The sequence below is a fragment of the Artibeus jamaicensis genome, unplaced genomic scaffold (assembly GCF_021234435.1).
Source record: "Artibeus jamaicensis isolate MK-2021 breed Jamaican fruit bat unplaced genomic scaffold, CSHL_Jam_final contig_519, whole genome shotgun sequence".
NCBI classification, from domain to species: Eukaryota; Metazoa; Chordata; class Mammalia; order Chiroptera; family Phyllostomidae; genus Artibeus; species Artibeus jamaicensis.
The window spans coordinates 48,236,157-48,255,028 of record NW_026521871.1 but is presented as its reverse complement, the minus strand read 5'-3'; the positions used below and the strand labels follow the sequence as shown (position 1 = coordinate 48,255,028).

General features: G+C 44.0%; 1 protein-coding gene across 1 annotated transcript in view; it reads right to left on the bottom strand.

Annotated features, from left to right (window-relative positions):
- OXSR1 (oxidative stress responsive kinase 1) overlaps positions 1-17,010 on the bottom strand; it is a 77,434-nt gene extending 60,424 nt beyond the window's left edge. Inside the window, exons 1-2 of the mRNA XM_053669252.1 lie at positions 16,589-17,010; positions 5,793-5,905 (exon numbers count right to left, since the gene is read on the bottom strand). Of these exons, the coding sequence (XP_053525227.1) occupies positions 5,793-5,905; positions 16,589-16,658 (183 nt within the window). The 5' untranslated portion in view covers positions 16,659-17,010. The remainder of the gene's footprint in view (positions 1-5,792; positions 5,906-16,588) is intronic.
- Positions 17,011-18,872: the final 1,862 nt, after the last annotated feature.

The window sequence follows — 18,872 nt, the reverse complement described above, 5'->3', positions numbered from 1 at the left end:
TGCTTTACAGCAAGGACCTTGTCCTTTGTATTTCTGCAACCCCCAAAGTCGCCACACTATCTTCTGTACTAAAAGCTAAGTAAACATGAAGGAAAAGGAAGAAGGAACTAAAGGGAGCACCTGCCTGCTGATATAGTTACTAGAAGAGATAAGTACACGTGACAGGGGACACACAGGACAGCACACACATGCCGGATGAGTAGTAAAGACAATAAATGTTACCGAAATCTACAGGAAACAGTTCAGGTAGGCAGAAGTCTTCACACTGGCAACTAGGTTTCCTTCTGCTGGATGTGCAGATACGACAGCAGTACAAGGTGAAAGGCGTAAGTAATCACAAAAAAAAGGTGCAATGTGCAAGAGACAGCATAGAACACAATGAGCAACCCTGTCTGGAATAAACAGTTCATGCTTCCTACAGGTATGTACCGAGTGCCTCTCACATGCCCAGCACAATGGTAGGTGCCCGACCACCATGGCGAGCTCTCGCGAAACTTGCAGTCCGGTGAAGATGTCAGACAAATATGGCTTCCAACACAGACTGATAAACAGTTTGACAGGGGAAGTATCAGATATTACATGACTTCATCGGAGAGTCAAATCATCAAAAGACAGGAGTGACTATCAGGGAAGGCTTCCCTGAGAAGTTTCAGTCCCCCGAGACTGGTCAAAGCCTCCCTGCCCTGGTGGCCCAAGACACCAGCACCTCCACAAAGGCCTCCAGCTTCATACTCGGGAGCGCCGTTCCGCCTCTTCCTTGCACAGGACTCAATGTGTTTCCTAGGCACTCGACATGCTCTGCCCCGTACAGCAGAGCACCCAGTCTTCGACTGCACCGTGAGGCTCTTGGTAGAAGAAGAGACATTTTAAGCCTCGTTACGTACCCCTTGGATGTCTGTCCAATGAATCTAGTCCTAGCACCTACGAGAGAAAAATCTCCAAGCACTGCACTGTGTGCCCTTCTGAGGGAAAAGCCTATGAGTAAAGTCTCTGGAGAAAATAAATTTAGTAAGAGCTGAGAGCTGACTTTCCCATCACACTTAGCAAAGGTTGTCAGACAAGAAAACATTTTGACAAGAGAAAGGAGCAACACCCTGCCCCCTCAGTGACAACTGTCACACACGGCGCACACCTGCAGTCAGTTCACCTCACCCTCTCTGGAGAACGCAGGGCACCCTCTTGCATTAAAACAAAGAATTTTGAAAACAGTTTTTTAAATCACCACATTTGCAGTTTACTCCGTTGATCTACTAGATTTTTTCAGGTAAACCGAAGGGCTTCATCTCTCTCAGAAACGCAGCCCGTGGCACTGGGATCTCTGGTTCTGACGACATGAACACAGATAAATGAGGCATTATTTATACTCCTCAGGTGTCTCCTGGGCTTAGTGGGATCTTACCCGCTCCCCAGCCTCCCAAGTAAAGCCAATTAATCTTAAACTTGCTTTACTAAAAGTCGCTTATTTACCAAATATATACATACTACATTTGCAACATAAAGCTTCCTGGACTATGTGGCCAAAATTTAAGGAGATCTAACTAATGTTTTTCCGTTAATTAAGCTGTATCAACTCTCCATTCCTCTAAAGGACAGGCCCCGGTGTACTGACACATGTGTTACTCTCAAGAATGTCAGGTTATGTTTTAGAAGCAATGTTCTTTCCAATTTTAAACTAAGATTATAATCATTTTGTCAGTATCATATGAAGTAGAAAACAATAGACTTTAGTCAGAAAGACCTGACTTTTAATCCAGAGTGTCACTTACCATATGATTTCCCTGCCTTGCCTACAAAATGGAGCTGTCCCCCATCTCACAGAGATGTTTATGGGGTTAAAGTGCACGTAAGTGCCCAGCACTGAACAGGTGTTGGCTATTCCTTATCTTCATGTGAACTTACTCAAGTTATCTAAACTCTGTGCCACAGTTTCTTTAGTCAAGAAGTAAATACTTTCATTCATCTTTACTTATTATGTAAAATAACTGGCAGATGATAGGAATTTATATTGGGCTTCTCAAACTCCAGGCTTAATATGTAAGCTAAATACTACTTTCTTTTCTTTTTTTCTAAATACATTTTATTGATTATGCCATTACAGTTTGTCCCATTCCCCCCTTCATTCCCCTCCACCCTGCACACCCCTCCCCCACCATTCCCCCCTTTAGTTTATGACCATGTGTCACAAGTTCTTTAGATTCTATTATTTCCCATGCTATTCTTGTCCTCCCCCTATTTTCTACCTACTGTCTATGCTACTTATTCTCTGTACCTTCTCCCCTCTTCTCCTCCTCCCACTCCCCTGTTGCTAACCCTCCATGTGACCTCCATTTCTATGGTTCTACTCCTGATCTAGCTGTCCTCTTAGCTTGCTTTTGTTTTATGTGTGGTTGTTAATAACTGTGAGTTTGCTGTCCTTTCACTGTTTATCTTTTTTATCTTCTTTTTCTTAGGTAAGTCCCTTTAACATTTCATATAATAAGGGCTTGGTGATGATGAACTCCTTGAATTTGATCTTATCTGAGAAGTACTTTATCTGCCCTTCCATTCTAAATGAAAGCTTTGCTGGATAGAGCAATCTTGGATGTAGGTCTTTGGATTTCATGACCTGGAATACTTCTTTCCAGCCCCTTCTTGCCTGTAAGGTCTCTTTTGAGAAATCAGTTGACAGTCTGATGGGAACTCCTTTGTAGGTGGCTGTCCCCTTATCTCTTGCTGCTTCTAGGATTCTCTCCTTCATTTTAATCTTGGCTAATGTAATGATGATGTGCCTTGGTGTGTTCCTTCGTGGGTCCAACTTCTTTGGGACTCTCTGAGCTTCCTGGATTTCCTGGAAGTCTATTTTCTTTGCCAGATTAGGGAAGTTCTCCTTTACTATTTGTTCAAATACGTTTTCCACTTGTTGCTGTTCCTCTTCCCCTTCTGGTACCCCTATAATTTGGATGTTGGAGCGTTTAAAGATGTCCTGGAGGTTCCTAAGCCTCTCCTCATTTTTTAAAATTCTTGTTTCTTCATTCTTTTCTGTTTGGTCGTTTTTTTCTTCCTTCTGGTTCACTCCCTTGATTTGAGTCCCAGTTTCCTTTCCACCACTATTGGTTTCCTGTGCATTTTCCTTCATTTCAATTAGTTTAGCCTTCATTTGTTCCTCTAATTTGTGACTAAAATCAACCAGTTCTGTGAGCATCCTGATCACCAGTGTTTTGAACTGTGCATCTGATAGGATGGCTATCTCTTGGTCACTTAGAAGTATTGGCTCTGGGGCTTTGAGCTGTTCTTCTTGAGCCATAATATTTTAGTCTGTTTGCGCCTGTTACTTATGAGGGGCAGAGCCTGAGAAGTTCACCAGGGCGGGACAACCCAGGTCACTGGGTTGGGATGCTGTATGTTGGGGGGGGGGGTCAGAAAGGGGCAATGGCATTTGTTCTGCTTTCTCTTGGATTTCGGTCCCCTCTGCTGCTTCCTGCAAGCAAATTGGGCCCTTCTAGTGCTGGTTCCCAGGTGTGTGGGCTTGTGAACCCTCCAGGACACTGTGGGTCTCTCCAACAAACTCTCTGTGAGGCTGGGAGCTTCTCCTGGCACCTCAACCCCGAAAGTTTTTCCAATTGGTGCTTTTAGGCTTTATTTCCCGGTGCTGGGGCCCTGGTTTACGTGGTCTGTCTCACTGCTCCCTCCTCTGCCTGGTTTATCTGCGCATGAATGTATGACTGAGGTCAGCCAGCCACCTTGTGCCCTCCCTGGGTCTGCCCTTTGCCACCCCACACCTGGGATCCACCAACCACCAACCACCACCTGTGCGCCTGGGTCGGTTTGGCCACTTTTTCCTGCCCCACCCGGCTCCGCCAGCCACTGGCTCTGCCCCTCTAACCGGTCTGGCTGAATGGTTTGTTGTTGTCGGACTTCCACACAGTTCAATTTTCTGTGTTTTTCTTGCACTTTTGTTACTAAAACTTTGTAGTCTTTAAACTTTATTGTGTGAGGAGGCACAATGTTTCCACCTACACCTCCATCTTGGCCAGAAGTCTCTACTTTTTTTTAACAGAATGAGTTTACAACATAGATTTTTTTCATAATCACTGCCACTTGAATGTCCAAATGATGCTCGCACAGGTGTCTAAACTTTTGGCATCTCTGGGTGACACTGGAAGAAGAGGAGCTGTCTTGGGCCACACATTAAATATGCAAACACTCACAAAACCAAAAAGTCTCATGTTTTAAGTACATGTACAATTTTGCATCGGGCTGCATTCATAGCTGCATTTGGGGCCGCATGCAGCCCTCAGGCTGTGGGTTGGACACCCTTGCACAGTGTTACTGGCACCTGTAAACCTAAGGTCATCACACAGAATTTCAATCAGTGTCTCCTTCCAAGTGAGTGTTCTCCCACCAAAGACAGCTCAAGGTCACTCCAGTAACGGACTTCCTCGGCTTCTGCCCATGCACTGCCAATGCCTGAAGAAACACATTCGTCTCATCTTCTAAAAGTTCAATATATAATTCTATTCTCTCTCTTCTTTTTACTCTGATTATTCCTTAATACTCAGTACAGACTATACCAGAAGTTAAATCCAATCTGGGACACTGGAAAAAACTTCTGGACTGTCAGATTATGCCGGTCCTAATTCCTGCTCTATCACTAGCTATATATGATCTCAGAGAAATTACTTAATAAAATAGCATATTAGTTCATATTTGTAGGACAATTTATATAGTTCTTGAGTACTATGTCACTTGATCTTCAAGAAAAATCTCATGAAATCCATTTTAAGCCAAAGAAATCGAGCATTTATACAGTTAAATATTTTGAAAAACCATCTGATTTCCCTCATCAAGCAGTTACTACATACTTCAAACTACTCTGGGTGTCATGGTGCATAAAAGAAGTCCCAAACAACCTGAGTGACTGGCTTTTAATGCCACAAAAACCTCTCTCACAGCTATGGGTCCTTGGGACCCCCTTCTTTCTCTTCCCCCAGCCTTTGCAGAAGCCAGTGTCAGCTGTGGTCACCCTCTCTCTCATCTCACCTCAATGGTCAGAATGCAGGTTTGAACCACGCTGTTGGGGGAGCAAAGCCTTTCAAAGGATATTCTATTTGATCCAGGAATCAAAATTGCATGATTCTACTTTAAGGAAAAAGAAGTAAACAAGCATCATTTATAACAATAAAAAAGAAGCAAGGAGCCCTGGCTGGTGCAGCTCAGTGGATTGAATGCGGGCTTGCAAACCAGAGTATCGCAGTTCGATTCCCAGTCAGGGCACGTGCCTGGGTTGCAGGTCAGTTCCCAGCAGGGGACGCATGAGAGGCAACCACACATTGATATTTCTCTCCCTCTCTCCTTCCCTTCCCCTCTAAAGATAAATAAATAAAATCTTTAAAAAAAAAGAAGCAAGGTAATTGTTCGATACTAGAGAATGGGGTAAATAAAGTGTGGTCTACCTACTCACTGGGATACCACCCACATGCTGAAAATTGAATTAACTCACATGTAGAGACACAAAAAGAATTCTGTGATAAATTTTTCAACAAAAATAACAAGTATATGATTATATTACCATAAACATACAAAGAGGTTTAACTGTGCAGCCTGAAAGACTGCACAGCGAGCGCTAGCTGATCTCTGAATTAGAGGATTATAACTCTGCCTTTTCTCTCTACTTACCTGAATTTTTATACATTTTACAATAAACATGACTATTAATGTTTTAAAAAAGGAATAAAAACTTCACCCATTCCCCACTCTAACCTGAAATGTACAAGATTATACCCCCCACTTAAGGAACAGGAGACAGCACATACCAGAAGCTCATCCATGCTTGTCTGACATTTCTCAAGGTTTATCCGTTTGATCGCCACTTTCTCCTTTTTAGGGGCACAGTATGCTGCTTGGACCACAGCCGTTGCTCCACTCCCTGCAGATAAACACATAAGTAAGTGCGTAAACAGATGGGCAGATAAAAACAGAACATTTCTAGTTCCCACACAATTTAAACAGGAGAAGTTAATCCTTATCTCGTTCCTACACTCAACAGAGGCACAGAAACACTCTAAGAAGCAGGGTGTCTATAAAAGCAAAAGCCTCAACCACTTCACAGAACTGCTAATAAATACCAAAGGAAAAGAAAAAAAGTAAAACTGCAAGGTTTCCAGTTCCAGACTTTGATGGTGTAGGCCCACATGCCCCTGCTCCTCTGAATGCACTGGAGACAATTCAACAATCAAAAAAGGACTCTGTAATGGGGAAAGAAGGTGAACTGGCCTGGGAAGCTCAGAGTGTAAGGAAGAACACCCTTGTGAGTTCACTGGGTTTTCCTTTTGTCCTCCCTATGTCCACGAGTGGGCACCAGGGCAGCGTGCAACCTAAAACAACCAACATGGGTAGACATAAATACAGGAGAAAACCCTGCTTTCTGGCCACAGGACTTCCCCAAAACAGAAGCTCAGCAGAGACCCCGAGGGAGAGATTGCCCCATTACCCAGGACGGGGGGGGGGCCCACCCCACCACAGCATCAGCAGGGCCTCCACCCCAGACTCAGACTCAGACTCAGACCCAGGCAGCAGTAGGCCAGATCCACCGCAGGGGCAACTAGGTCCCAGTCCCTAGTTGGAGCAACATCCAGCCAAAATGCCCTTAGCAGCAGCAGAACTGGGAACCCACAGCGCCCGCCCACCAGCCAGCACAGGTAACACGTGTACAGATCAAACAGGAGATCCTGTGGCACCAGAAGAACAAAGCAGAGACTGGTACCTGCAAGAGTTCTGAAAACTGAATTATCACAGGGATCACACAGCTCGCAGAAGTAGGCCAGGGCCTGCACACTAAACCTAAATGCATGAACTGCCTACTAACACAGAACATTTAACCAGAACCAAGAGTCACCTGACATCAGTACCCTACATGTACAGGATACAATAAAATAATTATAATCACATGTCATATCAAGAACCGGGAAAAACACACTTATATGGGAAAAGACATATGCACTAATGTCAACATTAAAATGAATCACATGGAGAATTTTAAAGCAGCCAATATAAAAATGCTTCATCAGTTAGGAATTCTTCTAAAACAATAAAAAATAATGAAAAATCTCAGCAAAGAAATAGAAATGATCAAAAGTACCAAATGAATCTATACAACTACAACATACAGTTTTCAAAATAGTTTACTCAATCTAAACAACAGACAGAAAATAGACAAAAAACAAAAACAAAAACAAAACCCCACAGATCCTCAGGTGGGATAATAACAAAAGTTCTAAAGTCCAAGTGGTAAATAGAATAATACCCCTCTGCAAGAAGCCGTACAGGTCCTAATCGTTGGAACCTGTGAACGTTACTTTATATGGCAAAAAACTCTGTGGGTGTTACTAAGCTAAATGAAGGGTGAGAGATTATCCTGGATTATGTGGGTGGGCCCAGTGTAACTGGACTGGCCAGGATGATTCCAGCCCTGAGCCAAGGAGCAAGTACTGATACATGAAACAACATGGGTGAACCTTGAAAACGTTACACTATGAAAAGTAAAAAATCACAGAAGGCCGCACAGTGTGTGACTCCATTTACATGACGTGTCCAGAACAGACAAATCTGTGGAGACAGAATATAGATTAGCGATTGCCAGCAGCTAGGAGAAGAGAACAGGAAGTTACTGCTGGATGGGTCCAGGATTTCTTTCTGCTGTGATGAAAATGCTCTAGAATCAGACAGTGGTGATGGCTGCCAAACACTGTGAATACACTAAAAGCCCCTGAATTGTACTCTTTTAAAATAGTAAATTTTATGTTATGTGACTTTTATCTCAATTTTTAAAAAAGATAAAGAAACACTACATATTACTTTAACTCAGAAGTCTACAATTTTGAAAAAAAATGGACCAAGTCTTTGAAAACAACAACCAAACTCAGCCAGAATGAAGTAGGTAACTTGAATAATCCTGTAACTATTTTAAAAATCAAATTTGTAATTTAAGCCCGGGGGGTGTCTGTGGTTTGCGGCGCTCGGTCCGCCCGGCGAAAGTTCTCCCCCCCCCCTAAAAACAAAATAAAAAAAAAAAAAAAAAAAAAAAAAAAGCCGCAGGTGGTTTCAATGGACAATCTTACCAAACACTGAAAGAATTAATATCCATTTTATACAATGTTTTCCAAAAATGGAAGTGGGACACTTTCCAACTTAGTTTATGAAGCCAGTATTACCAAGACCAAAACCAGACAAAGACATCACAAGAATACTACAAACCAGTATCTCTCATGAACTTAGCTGCAAAATTCTTAACAAAATATTAGCAAATCAAATCCGGCAATGAACAGTACAGCACAACCAAGTGGTATGTATTCCAGGGATGCAAGGCTTGCACAGTAGTTTTTTAAATCAAAATCAATGTAATGCACTATAACAACAGATTAAGAAAGAAAAACCATCTGATCATATCAACACAGAAAAAACATTTTTGAAAAAAATCCCACACCACTCATGATAAATAGCTCTCAGCAAACCAGGGATAGAGGAAAGCTTCTTCAACTTCATAAAAAACATCCACAAAAAATCTTCACAGCTAGCAACACACCTCACCATGAAAGACTGAGTACTGTTTCCAGAAGAAGGGACAAGGCAAAGATGCGCCCGTCTTTGCCACTCTCACTTACTACAGTACTGCAAGTCCTAGCCACCACAATCAAACAAAAAGGAAAAAAAAAGGCATCCAGAAAAGAAGAAATAAAACTGTCCCTATTGGTAGATGACATGATTGTCAATTAAAAAACAAAACAAGAAACATTCAAGAAAAGCTCCTAGGACTAAAAAGAGTTTATAGCAAGGTTGCCAGAAATAAGATCAACACATGAAAACCAACAGCATTTCTGCAAACCCACAACATACAAGTGGAAACCAAAATTTTACAACACATACATTTACAACTACTCCCCCAAAATTCATTCATATGAATGAATCCAATAAAATATGAACAGAATATATTCGCCGAGTATAAAATTCCAATGAAACAAAGACAGTCTAAATAATTGAAGAGACACACGGTGTCATGAATTTTAAAAACTTAATACAGTAAAGATGTCAATACTCCCCAAACTGACTATCTATAGGTTGAATGCAATTTTGAAAATATTTCATCTCTTCTTTAAAGCAGGTTCCTTCATATGAAATTTTTCAAACTACAAATCAACTTACTGACTTTGACTATCATTTTTCTTGGAGTAAAAAGAATCAAACAGAAAACATTAGTATGCATTCCACATAATAAAAGAAAATGTTACTTTATAAAACCTCTATTTCGGTATAAATACACACACAAATGTGTAAAAGGGATCTCTTAAAAACGGTTTAGTCAAGCTGTGAAAGCTCCCACTCCAATGGCCTCTAATAAGCAGCAGCCTAACAGGAAGAATATAATGGCAAGTATAAAACAATCTCCAATAAAACATTCTAGTTCAAACTTTCACTGTTCTACTCTGTTATGCATTTCAATGCACCATTCCCTACACCCCCACTTCTTCTACTCGTCTGTCCTCCGCTAGCTAGTTCTTTAACTGCAAAATTAACATCCATTGTACACCAGAATGGGTTAATGCACAAAATATAAGTGAACATTCTCCTGAAATCCTTCCTCTCCTGGGACAGAAAAGGAGCTGCCCAAAGGTATGATGGGAACTAAAAAAACAGTCTCTCTCCACTTTACTAGACTCAGGAATTTAAAAGAGAAGGCAAAAAATGAGTATTATTCCGACCAAATGAACCAAATCACTTGAAGATATTTTCCCCCAAATTTTAACCAGCCATCACTATAGGAGACACATATTCGAAAGACTTTAAGTATTTTTTAAGTAAGGTTTTGCATTTACTAAAGAGCTAGCCCTGACTGTTCTTTATGCAAGATGACTACGGCATTGTCACCTGAAGCATGAAAATTATGGGAACTTACAATTTTGGGAACCCTCTTTTACAATAAATAGGGCCTCTTGTCTGAGTCAAGTTGAAAATTAAAACTCCTAGAACTGGTGAAACAGCTGAAAGAATGGTCATAAAAATCATGCTATTCTAGCCATGCAACGATGAAAGTAGAGACACACAGCCATGTGCTCTGAGTAATCATTCAAGCAGCCTGACGTTTTGCAATGAATCATCCCCTTCTCTCCTGCTCACTCTAGTGATCTTCCATCTCAATGGACTGTAACTCCATCCTTCCAGAGGCTCCAAGCAAAAATCTTCAACTCTCACATCTCTCCCAACAGCACATCTCTAATTTCAAAAGATGTTGTATCCAGCATCTGACTGCTTCTTACCACTTCCACTACTACCTCTCTCTCCTGGATAACCTCTCCTTCCACCCTTAAACCCTTACAAAACTATTCCCCAGCAGCAGCCCATATTATCCTTTTAAAACATAAGCCAGATCATAGTAATCCTCTGCTCAAAACTGGGCAATGATTTTCAAGCTCACTGGAAGCCCAAAAGCGCCCACAATGGCCCACAAGGCTTCACACGACCCGATGGTCAGGACCACACATCCCCACCACCTTATTCTTCCTCCGATCTCTTCTCCTGTCGGCCTCCATCTCCTGTCTCTCTCTGCTCCAGCCCCTCTCGCCTCTGTTCCCTAATCATGACAACATGCTGCTCCTTCAGTGCCTTGCTACTGCTGCTCCCTCTGCTTGGAACAAACTTCCTGCAGACCACCACAGCATTCACCTCGTCACCTCCTCCAAGTCTCTCCTCAAATGTCACCTGCTTAGTGAGGCTTCCACTCCTCTACTGAAAACTCGCCTCAATCCCTGGCAGGTCCCAACCCCTTTCCCTGCTTTATCTTTGTCCACTAGATCATAAACTCCAAAAGAGCAGGGATTTTACTGCTGTGTTACTGCTGTATCTTTAGCATCCAGAACAGTGCCAAGAGTTCACTATCATTGTTAATAACAAATTAATCAATCAAGTAGTGGCATATATTAATATTTTCGAGAAAAAAAAATCACCTGCTTGGGACAGAACAAGCACAGAAAAAAGCCCAGTATTCGTGGGTGTAAATGTTAACACCATGAGTATTAACATTTACTGAACATGTGTTCTGTGTACCAAGTACTATGCTGAGCTTTCTTTACTTGTGTTCCGCTTTTTCATCTACCCCTGACAATAATCTCAGGAGTTAGGGATTACTGATCTGACAAAGCAATGTAAGCATGTATAAGACTTAGGTCATAAATTAGTAAGAGGCAGAGGAGGGCCTAGAAACCAGAAGGACATCATGTTTCAACACCGTGCTCTTAATTGGTTGGTAGGCAGCTGCCTCTTTAGGTTAAAGCTAACATTTATTAACTGATTACTACGTGTCAGGTTAAATTATTTACTTTCAATGTCTTATTTAACTATTTTAATTAAAAAAAAAAAACAGTCAAGGCCAACATTTGTGGGTGCCTATCCAACATACAACCTCACTTCTTTTTGAACAACAAAACTTTCTGCTAACTTTGTTTGAAGGAATAATGTGCCCAGCTAAAAAGCTTCATTACACAGCCTCCCTTGCAAATGGCCAAATTACACAGTTCTGGCCAATAAAATAGAAATGGAAGTCCCTGAGTAAGGCTTCCAGGAAAGAAAGTCCTCTGAAAGGGAGCCAACTCAGTCGTCACGTGCCTCTGTCCTTCTGCCACACTCTTCCAGCCTCCGACACAAGCACGAGGCTCTCGGTGAAACAATTATCTTGCAACTATGAGAATGAGAGTCACGTGCTAAGTGCAGTGGAAGAAAACACTAGAAGCCTGGGTGCCACTGCAGTTCTCTCATTATGTAAAGGAGGAAAAAGCATTTTACTAAGCTACTGTTATTCACTTTCCATTACAAGCAGCCACATGCAATCCTGTGAGGCTGCTGGTCCAAAGCTGGCCTTACTGCAAAGGTCGCCAGAGCTAAGCCTACCAATCAGGGGAAGAAAATACACTAACCACTGCTATCATCACTGCTGACGGCACAGGATGGCTTTCATATTTACGGAGGGGTTCAAGGAATCTGCACTTGGAAATCACTATTTTAGACATGAAAACATATGGCTAGTGAACAATGAATGAAAAGGGAAAAGGACGGGGGAAAGTAGAAAATCAGGCCCGTGGGTCATCTTCACCACAGTGTCAACCTGAAGAGTCATACCCGACTAAAAACAGATCTTAGAGTAAAGATTTTCTAAACCTAGTCTGAGGGAAACAGCAAATATGTACTGAGACTTCTCAAGGTGGGTCCCAACAAAAGGCCCATGGCACAGCCCTCGACAGACTGGGTTCCCACGTGGGCCTCACACTGTATTACTGGCAACACCGTGGGTGGGAGGGAGGGCCTTACACAGCTGTACTATCTCATCCAATGTAAATCCTTAAATCCATCTAAACTTGAATGAGATCTGGGAGCAAGAAAAAAAGATGCAATGATGTTCTAATAAGGATTAACACAGGTCTAAAACATTTGTGTCCCAAGATTTCAAATCGTGCTTTACTTCAGTATTTCATGGTAACATCAAAAATTAGGAAATGTTAAGGACCAGGGAAAAAAGAGAGAGATAACAGCAACTGTCTTATGAAGCATTTAATACAAGCTAAACACTTACTGCAAACAACTACATGTACTCCACACATCAGCCTCAGTGACACAGTTACCACCTTCCCACTTTAGAGACAAGAAGGTGACCCTAACACCACTTGTATCATCCAAGGTCACACAGGTTGTAACAGGTAAAGTCAGAATCTGAATCCAGGTCAGTCTAGCCCCAAAGCCCGTACTTTCACGGTTGCTTCAACATGTCAACTACAGTACAACCAACACCTGGGTGGAAATTCTAATACAATAACAGGGATTTGAAAGGAGCTCAAAACACTCCTTTCTGCAAAGACAAACGATTTATAATGAGAACAATACTAACATTTTTTACAATATACTTAAAGAACTTAAAATCTTGCCGAAGCATGTTTAAGATAATAAAACTCTTTTTTTTTTAAATATTTTCTTTATTTATTTTTCGAGAGAGGGGAAGGGAAGGAGAAAGAGTGGGAGAGAAACATCAATGTGTGGTTGCCTCTCATGCATCCCCTGCTGGGAACTGGCCTGCAACCCAGGCATGTGCCCTGACTGGGAATCGAACCGCGATACTCTGGTTCGCAGGCCCGCGCTCAATCCACTGAGCTACGCCAGCCAGAGCTAAAACTCTTTTTTTAAGATTATATTTATTTATTTATTTTTAGAGAAAGGGGAAGAGAGGGAAAAGCGAAGGAGAAACATCAATGTGTGGTTGCCTCTCACACACCCCCCAACTGGGGACCTGGCCCGCGCAACCCAGGCATGTGCCCGACTGGGAATTAAATCAGCGACCCTTTGGCCCGCAGGCCAGCACTCAATCCACTGAGCCACAGCAGCCAGGGCTAAAATAATAAAATTGTTTAAAAGGAAGTCCTTTTAATTCCCACCCTGAACACTTTTATTATGTTCGAGGAAGGAAATTTTCTCCATAGAATTTTGCCAGAAAAAGAGAACAAAACAAAATGTATGAAATATCAACCCCACAAACATCACAGTGCTGAGTAGCACATGTGAAAAAAGTTACAGTTCCAATAGATGTACGTGCTTCGATGAGAAAGGAGACGCCATTGTGCCAATTCCCAAAGCACAACCCAAATGGGCAAAAGATTTGAAAAGACATTTCAGCCAAGAAGATCTATGGAATGCTAATGAACAAGCACATAAAAAGATGCTCAACATTGTTAGTCATTAGGGAAACGCAAAACAAAACCCCAGTGAGATAGATTCCACTTCACACCCACGAGGGCGGCTACAATCAGCGTGACAGGCAGCAGACGCTGGCAAGAGAGACTGCAACCTGCATCTGCACTAACGTGACCATAGAATGGTACTCACTTTAAAAAGTTAAACATAAATTTGCCATTTTGAGTGGAATCGCAGGATCATTGTGATTCCACTCAAAAAAAAAAATTGAAATGTGTTCACATAAAGATCTGGTGTGAATGCTCGCAGCCAAAAAGCAGAAGCCCAACATCCATCAAATGGTGTCCAAAAAAAAAAGGAATATAATGGACAGTACAGGCCACAACATGAATAAACCTCAAAAAAAAATCCCAAATAAAAGAAACCAAACACAAAGGATCACATAGTACATGATTATATTTATATGAAAAGTCCAGAAAACTCAAATCTATAGCAACAGAAAGTAGATCTGCAGTTGCCCTGGAGCAGGGGGTGGGGACAGGGAGTGACTACAAATGGACATGAGGCATCTTTCTGGAATGATGGAAATGTTCTAAAATTGGATGGTGGTAATGACTGAACAACTGTAAATTTACTGAAAAACTACAGAATGCTACCTTTAAAACAGGTAGACTTTATGGTATATAACTTATACCTCCACAAAATTGTTTAAAAAAATGAAAAATACTATGCTAGTTGAAAGAAGCCAACACAAAAGACCATATTGTATGATCCCATTGATATGAAATATCCCAAAAGGGCAAATCGATAGACAGAAAGTAGGTGGGGGGCTGGGTGGGGACAGGGGGCGACTGTAACAGGCACCAAAGATCTCAATGAGGTGATGAAAATGCTCTAAAGCTGGATTATGCTCATGGGTGCACAACCCAGTAAATTTACTAAAACAAAAAATCATTGAATTTTATACTTAAAAATGGGTGAATTTTGTGGTATTAAGTTACACCTCAGTAAAGTTATTTTTAAAATAAGGTGGTCAAATCACATTGTAGTGCTTAACCTTTTATCCATGGAGCACTCCGAGAATAAGATGAAGACCAACCCTCTCCCGGAAGGCTGAGCGTCCCCTCTCTCCACTCCCAGGCACCCCACGGTTCGAGGACACCGCCTCTCTAAGTATCCACAGTCCTGTGCCGCCTCAACAGCAAAGGCACTAAGCATGACCACAAGCATCCTCTTCACCCTAGAAAGAAACCAACAGGAAAGCAAAACTGCTCTTCTAAAACGATCACAGGGACTCTTTACTTTTCAGACTTCACTCTGGAATGTCCCACTTAATCCCCTTCTTCAGTACGAAACTCTGAGGGGCCCAGAAGCAATCAATCAAGACGGAGCCCGGCTAGCTGCCTTTAGAACCAACCAGCCCGTGTCAGATAGCAGGCAGCAAAAGGCAAGCCTGTGGAGTGACTTAGGGGAAAGACGTGATGTCTCAGATAAAACTTAGCTCAGATTTGTTCTGAAACAAGAGGCAAGTGAAAAAAAGAAATATGACAAAGTTTCTCTAAAACACAGATACAGTACAATAAACACTCACACCCCCAAGGTAGCTAACGAGTTTTCCATCAGTCTTTCTGCTATACAACTAATTTTAGAACAGGATGCTGATCCAGCAAAGCAGACAATCTCCTTCCTCCAATATACAGGGGTCTGCTCATGTCAATTGGATTGAGCTTCTGTTTAGCTAAACCCACCCCTTTTTGATTTCTAAAGTCACTGGATTATGGTTGTCCAACAAATACTTCCCTCAATATCCCCAGTCCCTACTCTCTCCCAATCACGGTGCCAATCTGAGAATTACCAGTCTATGTTTGTGCAAGTTTTGGTCTCTGCCAACTGGTATTGCTGGACCACCTTCAAATCCACTCCTCGCACAACAGCCAGACCCACTGGATGTCCCTGCTTTGGAGCCCTCCAGCAACGCGCACAATTCCAAAACCTTTACCAGGGCTGACAAGGTCCCTAAGATCTGGCCTCTCTCTTACCTTTATTTCTATCCTTGCCAGCCTTCCTTTGACTCCTAAAACACATCAACCTTTTTCCTTCCTCAGGACCTACCTTCACCTTTTCTCATCCCTCAGTAGGAAAAACCTTCCCTAGGCTCGTCAGCTTCCTTCTCGTCCTTCAGTGCACAACTTAAAATGCCCCAAAAGAAAGACTTTTCCTTGAAGTCACCCTGACGAGGTCTTCAGGTTATTCCCTATCAGAAAATCTTATTTCCTTCCTGGCACTTGCCAAAATCTGTCTTTGTTTTTATTCATCTGCTTATTCTCTGCTTATTTGAAGTCTCCCTCCCTGACTAGAAAGTCAGTCTGAAACAGAAGTTGTGTTCACGGTGCTCAGTTTGGTACCTGCTGCGGTACCTGCTGCTCCCCTGCTGCTCCCCGGCTCCGCCCCGGCTGCACCCCAGCAATGTCTGGCATTTCGTGGGCACTCAAGGTTTCTCGCACGGATGCGGGAATGAACTAAAGCACCCTATCCTATAATCCCCAAATAGGTGGCTGAGCCACAACTCTAATATCCCTTTTTTGGTACACCCTTTAAAGGCCTGCCCCACGCCTGCACTTTTTTTTCTCTCCAAGACGCATCTGTCGCTCAGGTTCAAACATCTATCACTACACAGATCTCTCATGAGCCCCTCAAACCCAAGCCACCCCGCCCCCAGCAGGCGCGCCACTCAAAATCCCCTCCCCGCCTCACCCACGCGCCCTACAAACCCCCGAGAACCACGAGTGCCCATTAATATCTGTGAGTCCTGCGCTCTGCGAGCTCCCGCGTGTCAGCCTCTGCCCAGAGCGGTGCCTCCCCACTCAGTGGCGCCAGCTCTCACCGATCACCTCCTGCAGCTCGTAATCGTCCCTGTTGATGGACCAGGGCAGGGCGCTCGAGTCCTCGGACATGACGGCAGCACAGCTCTCGGTCCTCCCTCAAACTCGCTGACCTCTTTCCTCTCCTCGCCGTGCTTCTCCCCACCCCCAACCGCTGCCGCCGCGACCCCACCAATCTCCTCGGGAACAGTCACGGGTCCGAACGCCGCCTGGGTGCGGGGTCACAGCGCGGCAGAGCGGCGGGGACTCGAAGCGGCGGGGACTCGAAGCTCCGGCGGACCTCGCCTCCTGCTCCTCCGCGCCCGGCACTCTCCGGCTCTGTCCAAGTCCCGGCCTCGGCCTCAGCTGCAGCAGCCACAGAAGCTTCGCCTGCGCCCAGCCCCTCTGTCCCGCCCTCCACCCCAGCCCCACGCACGGGCCAAACTTTCCCTTCACCTGCCGACACGCAGCGCGCTGACGTCACCGCGCCTGTCACTCCCCTCCTCGGCCCCGCCCCTCCAGCCGCCATCTCAAGTGTGGCTAGATAAGTAGCGAGCAAGCAAGAAGCCCGAGAATGTGGAAGTTGACAGTGCAAGAGAAGGAATGCATAGGAAGGATGTCAGCGAGGATACCGGAAAGACATAGGAGAAGAGTCTAAATAGCATACAGGCGGTGGCCACACTAAGCATGGCGACCAAGGGCGGCCGAGTAGAGGGACGGAGCCACTTCTTGCAGCGGGGGCACGTTGCCGTCTCCGTTGTCGCACTCATTGGTTTGTTTAAGAAGGAATCGAAAGGCAATAGGTGTGTGTGGACATCAATCATGTGTTAGTCCTGCCTCTAGGCTCTCAGCGCGCTCCTCCGTGCTGGGGCTCTGGTCCCTTAAGATCGCCAGCAGTCTGCTGGTGTTCCCTTCTCCCGGGCGACGTCACACCGTAACTGCCACACCCTCGAGACGTGCAAACGGTTCCGCCGGGTGTGGAGAAGTAGCTGGGTGGGGTAGCCCTGGAGTGTGGAAGGCTGCCAACTAGGATAAAAGGCCCTGGGCTACGGACGGAGTGAAACTGGAAGCTTGCCCTGTGACGACACTTTTTTCTAGGCGGAAGTTCTCCTTGTAGCGCCCATCGAGGTTCTCTCGACAACCTCACGGGGCTGGGAGTGAGTTCTGTCCATTCTCAACTTTGGATCTGGAGCTCAAATGACCATCTGTCTCGGGGGCCTCAGAACGTTGAGAGGCGGTCACGCTTTAAACCCCTGAAGCAGCTCGGGCCGTTACACAGAGTGAGATTTGGCCCGTTTCAAAGGGCCGAATCTTGCTTTGGCTTTTGTGTCACCTCACGGAACTTCAGTTTTCTCGGATTGACCACTTAGGTTCACGGGCGAAATGAATGAGGTGAAAATTGAACGTTCTTGGTAAAAGGGAAAAAAAGCGTCTGAACGTGGACTGGGCTAGGTACGAAACCGTTCTTGGTCGAACGTCTCCCAGACCCTCTGCACTCATAAGGAAGAGGCCTTCACCCAGGTCCTGGGAGCCCTGTGCTGATTGATCTCTGTTTCATGGAGGTGGCATTTGTACCAGACTCTGCAAAGTTAACATGATTTCAACCTGTGGAAATTGATAGAATATTACAGTCACGGCAAAGGAGCCAGAGTTCCCAAGTATGAAGGCATAGCGCAAGCCTTGCTGTAGAAACGTGTCAGCCATTACTGACACCTTTTTTATTGCCATGTGTTGGGGAGTTTGGAGAAGACCGCTGTGAGAAAAACAAAAATGGAGAGGGAGCCAGCTACGCACAGAGTGTTTTAAACAGGGTATAAAAGGGTTTTAGACACCTCAAAACTATCAGTAAATCCTCTCATTCTTGTTGGGCAGCTGTGTTTGGCTCCCTCAGTCATCTTTTGGGGAAGGGGGGAAAGTGAAGTTCTGGAGCCTTGGCCCTAATAATAAAATATCACCGAATCTTACCAAGTTTTCTTAAAAGTATGACATATTTGCCTGAAGAGAGGGACCTTGTTTTTCCAGACATTTTCAAAGGAGCCCTTGTCTTAGTTTGGGTTTGTCCCAAAATCAGGCTCTGAATCAGGGTTTAGATGCAAATAGTTTATTTAGGAGGTGACTCCAAGCAGCACTCTGAGGGAGGGAAAGAAAGGAATGTCATTAAAGGGCTTGTTAATGAGGGATTCCTGTGTGGGCTCAGTCCCCCTGTGAACTGGCTGAGAAATGAGCACATATCAGAATTGTGCCACAGGCAGGAAAGCTGAGGTGTCTACCCACCGACTCCTTTCCCTCTTTAGTGTGTTGGTACCC